This window comes from Xenopus laevis, chromosome 1S (genome assembly GCF_017654675.1).
Source record: "Xenopus laevis strain J_2021 chromosome 1S, Xenopus_laevis_v10.1, whole genome shotgun sequence".
NCBI classification, from domain to species: Eukaryota; Metazoa; Chordata; class Amphibia; order Anura; family Pipidae; genus Xenopus; species Xenopus laevis.
Window position 1 is genome coordinate 132584635 of NC_054372.1, and position 14921 is coordinate 132599555.

General features: G+C 37.3%; 1 protein-coding gene across 4 annotated transcripts in view; it reads left to right on the forward strand.

Moving 5' to 3' along the window:
- The window catches only part of ndrg2.S (NDRG family member 2 S homeolog), a 47643-nt gene that overhangs the window by 25929 nt on the left and 6793 nt on the right, over nt 1–14921 (forward strand). For all 4 annotated transcript variants that reach the window (XM_041573102.1, XM_018233700.2, NM_001086920.1 and 1 more), the window contains 12 exon segments: nt 1752–1857; nt 4695–4815; nt 4936–4998; nt 5092–5152; nt 7061–7147; nt 7488–7544; nt 7636–7739; nt 7937–7981; nt 8875–8926; nt 9013–9060; nt 9979–10014; nt 12042–12093. In XM_041573102.1, the coding sequence (XP_041429036.1) occupies nt 1752–1857; nt 4695–4815; nt 4936–4998; nt 5092–5152; nt 7061–7147; nt 7488–7544; nt 7636–7739; nt 7937–7981; nt 8875–8926; nt 9013–9060; nt 9979–10014; nt 12042–12093 (832 nt within the window).

The window sequence follows — 14921 nt, forward strand, 5'->3', positions numbered from 1 at the left end:
TACAGTAGCAACAAGAAGTTAAAGACTCATACATATATGCCCTTTAATATGTTGATGCTTCTTACAAACAGTATATTGTAAGACCTTTGGTTTTTAATTAGACGTAAGGCAATTTACTTTCACAGATTTTTTTTTTCAAAGGTCTACAGATGAATTCAGAGAAAGTATATAGTCAAGGTAGAAGTTTGAAAATGTATGTAGGCAGTATAGTCTGGTAGAAAGTCTGGGAAGGCTAAAATGGAGGTAAAGTCAATGTGTTGGTTGCTGTTTTCAATACTAGTAAAATTGAATTATGTTTGGTCTGAAGCAGCAGTGGCAGGGTTTTGAGACATTGAGTTTGTTGTCATGTTATGGTGTACAGTCTCTGTGCGTGTGGCATATTTTGAGTTTTGACTTGCTGAGTTATTCCATGTTAATCTCCAGTTATGGTAAATGGACTTCAAATCCAAGTAGCATCATTGCATTTATGAAGGATACTAGAGGGAGAAATATTTTGACTCCATAAACAGTCTATAATATTGAAACCCTCTATTTTAGGCTTATATCGGATGTAGTGGATTCAGCACACACCCCATAATGTCTTGAATGCCTCTCATTGACTTCATGGAAGCCAAGGTGCCAGCTCTTTTCTGCCAAAAACATCTCTGCTGAGCATTTTCTGGTGGAAAAGGTCTTTCACCCACACTCTGCACAGTTCCCATTAAGGTCAGTGGGAACTGCAAGAAATGGCAAAACAAGTAGGGGCATCCAAAAACTCCACAAAATAGTATAAAAAATATATTGTTTATTGTAGATTCATTAAATCAGTATCCCCATTAGGCCAGTTGAGAAACTGATCCTATTTTAATGAATCTACAACAAACAATGGGGGGTTATGTAATAAAAGGCACTAAGTTTGCCTAGGAGCAGTAACCCATAGCAACCAATCAGCAGGTAGTAACCTGTTTAAAAACAAAAAAACATTGCTATGTGTTAATGCTCCTGGGCAAACTTGGTCTTTTATTACATATGGGAGAACATCTTTTTTATACTATTTTTGGTAACCCTTGTAGAGTTTTTCTGACCTTGGATGCCCCCTACTTGTTTTGCCCATTCATTTATCTGTTTCCTAAGCTGAGGGGCTGGAGCTGGAGCACCTGGACCTCCTGTTCTATGTGATGAGTGACTCCTACATTGTGTTCTGTGCCCCTGTTTTGTTATCAAACTGCAAGAGATGGTCACATGCATTTCTGTGCTGGCTGTTCTCTGCCAGTGGAGAAAAGTGAAGTATGACATTTGCGTTAAAGAACTAAAGCCTGAATTGTAGTGTTTTATATTTTATTCAGAGTAATACATTATGGAACCTTATTTCTGTCTTTTACAAAGCACGGTTTTTGATTTAGTAACTGTAAAAGGCTTCCTGTATCATCCCTTGATTTAGTTTTACTTCACAAGTTCAGAGGCAAAGTAAGACACATAGAATATGAGCCTTTCTGTAAATACTACACAATTGGCAGGGTGCAATTTGGTGTTGCTGTTCAGGTACTTTCTGTCTTATTTATCTTGGATCCCATATGTTAAAAGGGGTTCAGAGGTGGCCCAAATTATACATAATGATGGCAACAGTGGTCTAGTTTTGCATGTAGGAGCAGTTATGGTTCTGTAATACACTCTGCTGCATCGCATATAATTATCAAGCAGGGTTTTTTCCTGTATGTACCTATGTCTGTATTGTGTGCTTACCCCTGTTTTTTGTGTGTCTCATGGTGTAGAAGCACTCTATTGAGACTCCCTATGGGGTGGTGACAGTCACGATTCAGGGCACCCCAAAACCCAAGAGGCCTGCGATTGTAACATTCCATGATGTGGGGATGGACCGTGAGTATGATGGCCGTCTGTGTCCAGCTGTCGTCCCCAGACTGCCTTGTGTAGCTTTGTCCTAACTTTGTTTTTCTGTTTTTGTGTCTTTCTACTCTCTGTGGCTGTGTCCACCTTGTGACTTTGTCCAGTGATTTGTGTTGTCTGTCTCTGGTGTCAAACTAACTGCTGCATACATGTTATATGCTGAGGACTTTGTTTAATTGACAGTTTTTATCTTCCATTTATTTCCCGTCTCTGTTTACTCATATAATTTTGTATCATATCTTATGTCTTACCGATTCATCTTTTCCTGGGTCGCTATTAACCCTTGCTTTTTTTTCCTGTCCTCCCTTTAGTTAAAGTCACCCACCCTTTCTTTGGCCAATTCAGATAGTCCAATAGAATATGGAGAAGCCGCACACCACACACTCCCAAAGGTTCTTATCCTGGTGCCCAGTGATAGAGGAATCGGCAGCCTCACAACAAGGGTAAGAAGAATTTCACCGGCACACAGGAATTGTAGTAGCAGGGCAAGCCCTTGCAATTCTATTATGCAGTAGTGCAACGTTTCGGGGTCACGCCCCTTTGTCAAGCATAGTGTGGACAAGTGCAGACATGATTTAAAGGGTGTGCAATTAACAAATTAGCATATTTAACAAGCATTGCTGTGAAAAAAGTACTTTGCATTGAAAAAGATTTTTACATATCAAGATGCCATTTAAAATGCAATGTTAAAGTGAAAAAATATGCATCCAGGTGCCAATTAACAATACACTGATATAAAATTTCATAGTGGAAAATGCAGTTAAAAAGGACAATGTTAAAAGATATTGCAGTAAAAACCTGTTTAGTAGAAAAATTTAGTGAAAATATTTTTATCAAAAATGCCCATCAAAAAGAACATAGTAAAAGATCAGTTAAAGTCCATAAGTGGTAGTCCTTTATTTTGACTTCACGTAGTGCTGGAAGTGATGAAATATAAAGGTGAATATCTAAGAGAAAATTTTTAAAAAAACAATATGGCAACACAAAGGCCATGAAAAAAAAGTTAAAATTGTGACAGCTAGACAGATTCGATTAAAAGAGTAACAAATACTTAAAATAAGATAACCCTGCATCCTTTTTCCCCATCCCTTTAGGATGCAGGGTTATCTTATTTTAAGTATTTGTTACTCTTTTAATCGAATCTGTCTAGCTGTCACAATTTTAACTTTTTTTTCATGGCCTTTGTGTTGCCATATTGTTTTTTTAAAAATTTTCTCTTAGATATTCACCTTTATATTTCATCACTTCCAGCACTACGTGAAGTCAAAATAAAGGACTACCACTTATGGACTTTAACTGATCTTTTACTATGTTCTTTTTGATGGGCATTTTTGATAAAAATATTTTCACTAAATTTTTCTACTAAACAGGTTTTTACTGCAATATCTTTTAACATTGTCCTTTTTAACTGCATTTTCCACTATGAAATTTTATATCAGTGTATTGTTAATTGGCACCTGGATGCATATTTTTTCACTTTAACATTGCATTTTAAATGGCATCTTGATATGTAAAAATCTTTTTCAATGCAAAGTACTTTTTTCACAGCAATGCTTGTTAAATATGCTAATTTGTTAATTGCACACCCTTTAAATCATGTCTGCACTTGTCCACACTATGCTTGACAAAGGGGCGTGACCCCGAAACGTTGCACTACTGCATAATAGAATTGCAAGGGCTTGCCCTGCTACTACAATTCCTGTGTGCCGGTGAAATTCTTCTTACAATTCAGATAGTCTCCAAATCAGCCAGTATCTGCCAGTGTGTTTGGGTCTGAAGCAAAACTGCTTTCCTGTTAGAATCAAGCAGATTAGAACTGGACATTTAATTAAAGCTGTTCTTGAACAAGACTGCATTGCTCTAAAAACTGATCAGTCTATTATAAACTTTGGACTACCACATATGTTGCCAAATTGATCAGTGATCCCCTTTCCTGAGAATCTGGTTCCATGAGCAAGCCTTCCCATTTTTGGTGATCTTTAATCTTTATTTTCCAGTTTGGGCTTCCAGGCTTTTTCATACTCCATGTGCTCTAATCTAAATGTTTTCTCTAATCCCCATCTGTCCCCTGTGCTTTCATTAATCTCCCTGTTCTTTTCAGTGCCTTATTTCCCCCAGTATTTCTCTCATTCTGTTCTGTTCCTTCATTCTTTTCAACAGTTCTCAGCTTTCTCCACTCTTTATTATCTCCGAAAAACTTTGTCCCACAGGAACTGAGCAATTAGTAGCTGCTGCTGGTTTGCAACACAAAATACCATATTTGTAATCGCACATGTATTTCATTCACCAGGATGACTAAGCTGTAAGAAAATGGCATTTGATTATGGATAAAAAGGATAGGCAACCTCAGGTGTTCCTGTTGGTACAGAGAAAAAATGCAGAAACGGTGGAATTTTTAATTCTGCTACATCTGTAAAACCAAAGTTTGATTATCAGTATAATGCTGTATTAAAAATCAAGTAGACTTGACAACTGCATTATTAACACCATCAAAATATAAGACATTGAAGTGGGGATGGTTATGCCAATAAAATAAATATATATGCTGAATAGGTGATAGATGTAGAAATGATGTTCATGTTAGGGTTAGTAGCTTCACATAACAGATATCATTCCCTTCTCTCAATGGTTCCTGCATTCCTGCAGTTATTTTTCTATGCTATAGTTTTAATATCTTTTATCTTTTATATTTTTATTTCACACTTCTCTCTACTCTTGAGTCTCTGCTCACCTCTCTGTTGCTGAGCTCACCACCCTGTGCTCTCCTATACCTGTGTCTTTTTAATTGTTTTTTCTTTGTATTTTCTTAGATAAGATGTGCTTTGATACACTGTTTAAGTATGAGGATATGTGTGAGATTGTGAAGAATTTTGTAGTTTGCCACATTGATGCTCCGGGACAGGAAGATGGTGCTACAATCTATCCTCCGGGGTGAGTATTAAGTACCAGAAATGCTCAATCTTGTTTTAGAATCAGATATGTTTCTTTTTATTTGATACTGTAAGCACCATTACTCTATCAGGTTGCTAATTTACATTCAATTGCATTCAGGTATCAATACCCATCTCTTGATCAGCTGGCTGAGACCATCCCATGTGTGCTGCAGTACCTGAAGTAAGCAAACCTTTGGGTTAAATATATCACATAACAGTGAAGTTGATTTTAGTTGGCTGAATATAACCTCTAATCTGTTTCTTTGTCATATAGCTTTCCCAGTATTATCGGAATTGGGGTTGGTGCTGGAGCTTATATCTTCGCCAAATACACGGTAGGTGTGATATATGTTTAGAAACACATGATTGTGCAAGGTTAGGCCGTTATGCCATTTACCCTGATTATGCCAAGCCAGCTATTCTGGCCAGTTGGATAGCCGTCCATTAGTTTAGACTGCTTGTTGCCATCTTTTTGTAAAGAAGACAGACCTGGATTGATCTGTGTGTTGGTATCCATCACTGTAATGTGTCAGAGACGTTTTGCTGTTTACTGGTACTCTAAGGCTATTGTGCCTTAACCAACTATTACCTCTTGCTAAATTACAGATTGCAGTGCTAGTATACCAGGCTTTATTTCCTTGTAGGTTGTGACTACATGGAGACTGCATATTATCCCTATGCTTGCAAATGTTTGCTCACATGTCATTCTATCTACCATATTCTTATATGGTAGATTCATTTGTTTTTACCTTAAGCTAACCCTAATGTTTCAGCAATTGATTTCATACATTTGAAGGCATTTGGAATGGCCAGATCATCTTTACAAGGTGGGGTTGGCCATGATTTGAGACATTTGCCTATACATTCCTGTAGGCTTTGCTAAGAGACAGGATTAGGAGCTGTGGTGGACACTGTTCATGATTTGTTTATTTCCATCTGATCTAATAACTTATCTTAGTTGTCTTTTCTCGTGTATTAAAATACCACAAACTTTTTCTTAATCTGTCTTTTTTTGTGATTGGCTTAATGTATTGATGTATCATTACAAAGTATGATGTTTCTGCATTTTATGGTTTTAAATCACTTTTCACTCATGCTCACTATTATGCCTTCTGTCTGTATGCCTCCCACCCCCTCTATCTCTATTGCCTTCTCTGTCTGGATTCCTTTGCTCTGTCCTTACTCAGTATCTTCTCTCAGTTCTTCTCTTTCACCACCCTTCTGACTTAATTCCTTGTCTCACAGTTTTTAGCTGCCTTTGATTTTTTTTTCTAAAACTCGTAATGTGCCAGGGCATGCACTAAAGCAAAAACAGGGACTTTCCAGCTGTTTCAGGGCAACAAGTTTATAGTTCTATTTGTTTTTCTCAATCACATTTTTAAAGTTCCAGTGAATCTTGTTCTAACATTTATCTAGAGCAGATCCCCTCGCAGTTGAAGACAGAGATACAGAGATTAACTTATTTTGTGCTGCACAAACTTCCTTTTGCTCTGTCGTTTGTATATCTTTATATTCCATGTGGTCTCTTAGACATTTACTGTGACATATCTGTAATTATGAACTTCATCTTCATCAAATTATATTGCACACATTTTCCATATGTGGAAGGAACAAAAATTATTCACACAGGATCTATTATGTATGCAAGATACAGAGTTTGTATATGTATTTGATTTACAAACTCACTCTAAAGCTAGCCATACATGCAGTGGCGATCCTAGAGGGGGGCGGGCCCTGGTGCGTGACGCGCAGCCGGGCCCTGCCCCCTCTGTATGGCCGCATATGCCAGCATTCTCAGCGGCGAACGGACTGCCGGGGGGCCCTGAGGGGGTGCGGGCCCTGGCCTGCTCGCACCCCCTGCTCCCCCGGTAGTTCCGCCACTGCATACATGGAAAGATCATCAAATGAGAAGATCTTTCCCCAATATGCCCACCTTATATAAGGATGATCCAAACTAACAGATTCTAAAAATAAGGATACAGGCCATCAGGGCAAGGCCTGCATCAACAAAGCAATGTAGTACTCACCCTGACAGGATTTTTAGACCTGCCCAATTGACATCTGGCTGGTTTTTGGAAGGCCCTATACACATGCAGATAAGCTGCTGATTTTGTCTGAATGGGTGGAATTGGAAGCTTAGTTCTGCCTGTGTATTGACCACATTAAGTAAGTATTCCTATGGTTTTATTATCTTTGTGTCTACTTCTTACTTCCAGCTAATCTTCTGCTTCCTGTCTCCCCAGCTTTCTCATGCTAACACAGTGGAAGGTTTAGTCCTCATTAATATCGACCCCAATGCCAAAGGCTGGATGGACTGGGCAGCTCAAAAGGTAAGAATGACTTTCAGGTGAATACTTCTCTGTGTTAGGGGGCTGTGTGTCTCTGTTTGCCTTGGTTGCCTCTTTCACATTATATATAAATGACTCTCTGTATCCTTGGAACTTGTAGAATGTAACTTGGCTCAGATGTCTGTCAGTTTTTGCATTTGTAGTCCTGTCACTGGCTTGCCTGCTTTCCTTTGTGTGCTTCCATCTCTCCAGCTAGCTGCTAAGGATTTCTTGTGACTGCTTCTCTCTTTTTCTTGTTTATGATTTGTGGTTGTGAGATTTCTTTGTTGCTTTAATAATTTTTTGTCTGTTAGTCTCTAATTGAATTTGATATCTCTCCCAGCTGACAGGGCTAACACAATCCATCTCTGATAAAATGCTCGGCCATCTCTTCAGTGCAGTGAGTAATGTGAACCATAAGCAGGAAGACGGGAAATTTGTCTGCCAATTAAAATCAAGGCTGCTAAGCTAATGATTTTGTTTTTGTGCAGGAAGAAATATCCGGAAATTCTGATGTTGTACGCCAGTACAAAGCATCCATTTCAAACTCCCCTCTTATTAGTAATTACCAGTTATACTGGAACAGTTACAACAGGTATGAAAACATATATTTGCAAATGTTCTTTGCTTAGCATTTACATCAAGTGTTGTCATTTATCTCTTAGTATTTCATATTGTTATTATATATTAAGATATTGGTGCAAAGTGTTGCCTAACTTGCTGCTGCCTTATAAATTAATGATGATGAAAAAATGTATTCTGTTTTTAATGATGATATCTGTCCATCTACAGCCGACGGGACCTGAACTTTGAGCGTGGAGGAGGTGTCACTCTAAAGTAAGTAACTGATAATCCTTCCCAAACTGCTGGATGAACATGCAACAGCTTTTTGTTTTTACACAGCAAGATGTAAGGCATTTCTGTAAAATGGAACTTGATTTCTTGGAGGTAACAAAATGCTATCTTTTATTCGTCTGTGATAATGCAGTAATTTTATAATCTCCCACTGTATGCATCAAAACAATTTCAGAAGAACAGAAAACAGCTGCTGATGGCATTTTTTTTATTTCTATAACACTGCATTACTCTGGGCAGGCTGATTGGCGTCCTGCCCCTTTTTAAGCCAGTTATTCAATTTAACTTAGTTAAGGTTAACTTGAGTTAAGGATATGCAAGTCTCTCATATTATGCATATACAGTAACTAATACATTACCTGTAGCCAAGAAGGAATATGTATAAATTGTGATCTGTGAAGCACTGTTAGGCTTTGGGAAAGAAGACTAATTCCTCTCAACCATTGCAAGTACTAAAAGTTGTAAATGATCTTTTCCCCTTTTAAAAAAAGCCAAGCTTTAAAGGAACAATATAACCCTTTTCAACATGAGTTCAATAACTAGGTTTTGTGCTGAGCATATTTTTGCCGGTTGTACTCAGGGAAAATTTATGTTTTTATTTTTTGAGCTATACAATACTCATGGCAGAATGATCATGTTTTTTTTCAAACCACACCAAGGGGCATATTTATTAACATTGAAGACAAACATCTCAGGTCATGTTTCCCATAATAAATGTTATCTAACTTGTTGGCGAGTGTTCAAATCTAATTGGTTGCTATGGGCAACATCACTGGTTATATTTGTTTCCAGTGTTAACAAATATGCCCCCAAGGTGTAGATTTTTGAAGCTTTACAGAAACCAATTTAAACCCTCATTTTGTTGTGTTTTGCAGGTGTCCTGTTATGCTTGTTGTTGGTGATCAAGCTCCCCATGAGGATGCAGTGGTACATTTGTCCTTCTTTTGTATACATAAATGTTTTTTTTACAAAGGCAGGACATGCACTCATTGTATTCATGTATGAATCTCTAGGTGGAATGTAACTCAAAACTGGATCCAACACAGACCTCATTCCTGAAGGTAATCTAAGAAATTGCTATCATTAACATCTTGGAGTAAGCTGACATGGGGAAGGGCGTAATCCCATAGCATAGGGCAGTGATCCCCAACCAGTGGCTCGTGAGCAACATTTTGCTCACCAACCCCTTTGATGTTGCTCCCATTGGCCTCAAAGTAGGTGCTTAATTTTGAATTACTGACTTTGGGGGCAAGTTTTGGTTGCTTTAAAACCAAATATCCAGTCACAGCTCCTCTTTGGCACCCCTTGAAATTGTTTTCATGCTTGCATTGCTCCCCAACTATTTTTACATTTTAAAGTTGCTCACTAGTAATAAAGATTGGGGCTCCCTGCCACAGGGAATCCTTTAAAGGAACAGTAGCAGCACAAAATAACATGTTTTACAGTAATTCAGATATAATGTACTGTTGTCCTGCACTCATAAAAGTTATGTGTTTGCTTTAGATAGACTACTATAGTTTATATAAACAAGCTGCTGTGAAGCCATGGGGACAGCCATTCAAGCTGAAAAAGGAGAAAATGCACAGGATACACATCATATAACAGATATTCTCTGTAATAGAATACAATGGTATACTACAGAGTGCATCTGTTATCTGCTATGTAACCTGTCCAGGGAATAGCTGCCCCCATGGCTACATAGCGTGTTCTATAAACTATAGTATTACAAACACCCAAGTTGTGCAAATGCAGGGCAACACTACATTATATTGTAATTGCAATAAACTGCTCTTATTTTGTACTGTTACTGTTCCTTTATAGAAACTGGAGAAAATAGGATTGCCCTGCCTTAGATAGTATAGCTGTTGGGGCCCTGTAGGGTCTGGGAGTCGTTCTTCACAACAACATTGGGATGGAGGAATGAATTTAAAGGGAAAACTATAAAGACTTACTGTATAATCCCGCTTTTGTTTGTTAAGATGGCGGACTCTGGTGGACAACCTCAGATAACACAGGTAAAATCTTGTTTTAATAATACAGAAGAAGCATGAACAAACTGAAACACAGCACAATCCTACATTATATCTATATATCTATATATATATATCCACACACACACACACACACACACGCCCATAAATATTTGGGCAGAGACAACTTTTTTTCTGAAATTAAGTGATTGTGTTAAAACAGCTTTCGTTCCTCACATATTTATGCACTCTTTTTGTTCAGCCCACTGAATTAAAGCTGAAAGTCTGCAGTTCAACTGCATCTGAGTTGTTTCATTTAAAATTCCTTGTCGTGATTTACAGAACCAAAATTAGTTGTCTCTGTCCAAAGATTTATGGTCCTAACTGTATATAAACCATGATTTTGGAAACTACACGCCAACACTATCTGCATAGTAGTAGTTCAGAATTCAACCTATAATAAACCCTGTATTCTACATATATTTTGGTTTGGAATAATTGAAGCTATAGTGCCATAAAAGATAAGTAAGTGTTTGCCATGTTACAAACTTCAACACAGTATGGCCTGCTGTATTACGCAAGTCTGAATGTGCACCATTCACACATACAGCTGCCTAGTAATATCATCAAAGCATGTTTAGATTGAAACAGAGCTCTGTCAATTTCCAAATAAAGTATATCGGCCCTGTGCAATGCCAATTTTCACCAGGTGTAGTAGCCCATAGTGACAAATCAGCAAGTAACATTTACTTAGCAAGCAAACATCTGATTTGTTCTCTATGGGTTATTTAATCTGATACACACTTATTATGTTACTTCTGCTTTCATAGGTTTTTGGTATTACCACAACCCAACCTTGTTACTGCAACAGCACAAATAAATCTGTCATATTATAGGCTACACTGCTGTAAACATGAGATAACCAGACCACTTAAAAATTCAGGGATACTTCCAATAAATGCATGTTGCAGGGGCGCACTGATTGCATTTCAATTTCATTGAGTTCATCCCCCAGCTGGATATGCTAGACTTGTCCTTGAATATTCAACTGATCAAGTAGCCTTATGTAACAGTAACAGAAAAACTGTGTAAACTGCATTGTTGCATCTAAAATTTAATACAAATCATCGCAACAGACGTGCACCATGTAAAATGTACTGCAGTGGAGTAGCATAGCAATAATACTCCTGAAAAAAAAAAAAATGTTTTGGCACAGTCTAAGGGAATTGCTATGTGTCGTTAAGGAGGAATTCCTATGTACCATTAATGTTACCTTTTGTTCCATACAAAATACAGCACAGACAATATTAATACTTGAGCAATACAACAAACACAAATAACTCTGGCCCTGCCTAGTAATATGGTATAAATGATAGTCATGTGATACAAACGAGCACATTTGTATTGAATTCAACTTAAAATGAACAGTTAGTATAACAGTAGTATTCAACACATCTGCAAGTGGTCTTCATTTTATATTATTAGTTCTGCAACTATACTTTTTAGAATTTTCATGGCTATATAGTTGTTGGAGCTTACTCTTCATTGCAAACACTCACAACAGACAGAAACTTTATACAGGCCACCAGCAACCTTATAATAACACTGAATGCCAACTGAAATATCATGAATAGGTCAAACTTTTCTTTGCACAGTAAAAGTAACTTTTCTCTTTTAATTACTTACTATTTGAGAAACACTCAATTCAGTAGTTTCCAATTACAGCTGTTGGACCCGTTATTCAGAAAGCTCTGAATTGCGAAAAGGTCATCTCCCATAGATGCCATTTTAATTGAATACTACAAATTTTTTAAAATAATTTCCTTTTTCTCTGTAATAATAAAACTACCTTGTACTGGATCCTAACAAAGGCAAAACAATCTTATTTGGTTTATTTAATGTTTAAATTATATTTTAGTAGACCTAGAATATGTTCTATTATGGGAAGATGCCTTATCTGGAAGGCCACAGGTCTCGAGCATTCTGGCTAACAGGTGCCATACCCATACTTAGTTGCAATTATTGCTATGTTTTCCCCTCACTTTATTCTTTTACTTTTAATTTTGTTACAGCCTGGAAAAATGACTGAAGCATTCAAATATTTTGTGCAGGGCATGGGATACAGTGAGTATTTCTGATTGTATATCGATATAGAACTAGTAGGTTCTCGTGTAGTCCATTTTTCGTTATTTATGCCTTCGCTTTGTAATTTCTTTGGAAACTGTGATCTGCTTCTGAGATGTAATCAGGGTATTGCTGCATTGCATGGTTTATGTTGTGGCTTCAGTTGCAGCTTAAATGATTTTGTCCTGAACATAAAAAAAATGTCACTGGTAGGCTTTATAGCTCATTGTTTCCTTGACCCTTTTAAATTGAAATCATCATTCTGTTAGAAAGCTTTTTTTTTCTTAAACATTGATTTCTGCCCATTTTAGCAAAATAAATAGCGTTTCAAAATGTGGGCAAGCAGCATAAACTGCAAATGGCCCGTGTTTAACAGAACTCCAAAAAACGTCTGACTCCCTTAAAAATGTGCTGTGCTTTTGTTTTAATCATATCTGTGGGATGTTTTCACATACTGTATTTAAAGTCAATGGATGCAAAATGGTGGGTCCAGCCTGACAATGGATAACACCACTGGATCAGGGTAACCAGCTTAAAGTGGACCTGTCACCCAGACACAAAAATCTGTATAATAAAAGTCCTTTTCAAAATAAACATGAAATCCAATTTCTATTTTTTATTAAAGCATTCATAGCTGTTTTAAACTCATTTAAAATCGCATCTATCTCATCTATCAATCAAATATTGTCTGCCCTTCCACAAAATGGCTCCTGCCTGCTTGCTATAATTATGAATTCCCAGACTGAAGGAAACAAGATTCAAATAATTTATATAGCGTAATTAAAGTAAATTTTTTGCTTGACTAATGTGATAAAATAGGATTTTTAATCATTTTTTTCGGTGACGAGTCCCCTTTAAATGTTGGTTAGGCTGAAATATGGGGATCAAATACTTTGTTTTGTGTTCCAGGAAGTATAAGAGAGTGGAGACTAAAGCCAAATGGATTTAAGGGCTAATAACAACTAAAGCTAGCCATACTCTATAAGAACTGCTCGTTTGGTAAGGTCTCCAAACAAGCAGATCTTTTCCCCTATATGCCCAACTAAAGTTGGTGATATCTGGCTTAATCTGATTGTTTGCCCTGGGGCCATGACTCTCTACAGAGCTATAGACTAAAGCCTTGCTCATATAAAATAGGACAGTTGTGTCCAAGAAATCATGTATCAATCGTGTAACAAGATAAACTCGTGAGCAGATTTGGCAGTGATCTATGGCTTCACAAATCAAAACCAGATTTTAGGTTCCATATGAAGAAATGATAGATGTTTAACGCTGCATAGCCAATGGGTAAACAAGCATAGAGTTGGAATATTTGAGCAACTACTCACATGAATTTGAAATTCTAACCTTTGATAAATGTGCCCCCTAATGATGAGTAATATTGAGCTTGGAGAGTTTTTGGAGGAAGGAGATAAAGGTTTTGGAATGGCCTTAACTATGCCTAGAATATAACTGAAAATTTGTTCTTTAGAGCAGATACAGTTACGAGCAATAATACAAAAATTTTAGTTCACTAGAAAATGCTTGAAAACTATTCTTTCTTTCAACGGAGGTGTTATAAAGCACTGATTCATAGGGATCAATCATTTTCATATGCTGTTTTTCTTTGTTTATGGAGAGAAACCAGCAAACAGTACTTATGCATTCAGAATTCACATCTGCAGGAAAGTCTGTTCCATTTGCTTTCATAACTGAATTTATTTTAACCATTCCCTTAGCACTGAGGCATGTTTTTTATATAGAGAGAGAAGTACGACTGCAAGATTAGAATGCTCTGCTATATTTTATCTTTTGTACTGTGACATTTTGGGAATCATCGTGAGCAATGATTCAACATATCTTCTGTCTCATCCAGCATCTAGAGGCCCCATTTTTGGACTGTTTTCTGTAAGGCACTTTTGTCAAAGGTTGGATTTGATCAATGCCAGTACTGACCCAAACAGTATCTAAAACTTATTTGAAATTTGTTTACAGATGATTGCAAATTAGTGTAACTTATGTTCAGAATTTTTGTTCAGTTTTAATTAGTTAGCTAGACTCAAAGTAAATCTTCTTAGCGAGCTCTATGCCACCTCCAAACAGAGGAAGAACCTGGTGCATACAGCCATTTTGGGGCACATTTATGCAAACAGAGTTAACCACTGCCCCATATAACTTATTATGCTGATGTATGTCTGTGATGTAGGATTGGCTGACATGTCCTCTGTACCTACATCACATTCTGGCTTGGGGCTCACAATGGAGGTTTTCTTAAAGGAGAAGGAAAGGCAATAATCACTGGTGGATGCCAAAATAAGGCACCCCTCATTGATGGTATTCACTTACCTGATACCCTGGGCTGAGTTTTGTTTTACACAGCATAACAAATAGACCCAGTATTAATTCATTGTAGTGTACTGCACCAGTGTGCTTTAGTAACATTTCTACTAGTCCCTGGTGTTTGCAGAGTTAAACCCCAAAAAAATAAATTCATGTAAGCTTACTCAGCAGTCCTCTGAGCACTTTCAGTATTTACTAACAGATTAAGACTGCTAGTACCAGGCTTTCAGCGTTACGGTAGTGTTTATAGGTAAGCATTTAAGAAATGTTTACTGTCAATGCATGTGCAGTATAGTCTGAGCTAGAGTTCTTAGTTAATCCAAAAGCCTAGTATTTCAGTCTAAACCCCATATGTAATAAAGGCATTACGTTTGCCCAGGAGCAGTAACCCATTGCAACCAATAAGATGTTTGCTTAAACAGGTGTCAATAAATGCTACCTGCTGATTGGTTGCTATGGGTTAGGCTCCTGGGCATACTTAATGCCTTTTATTTTATTACCCCCTAAAA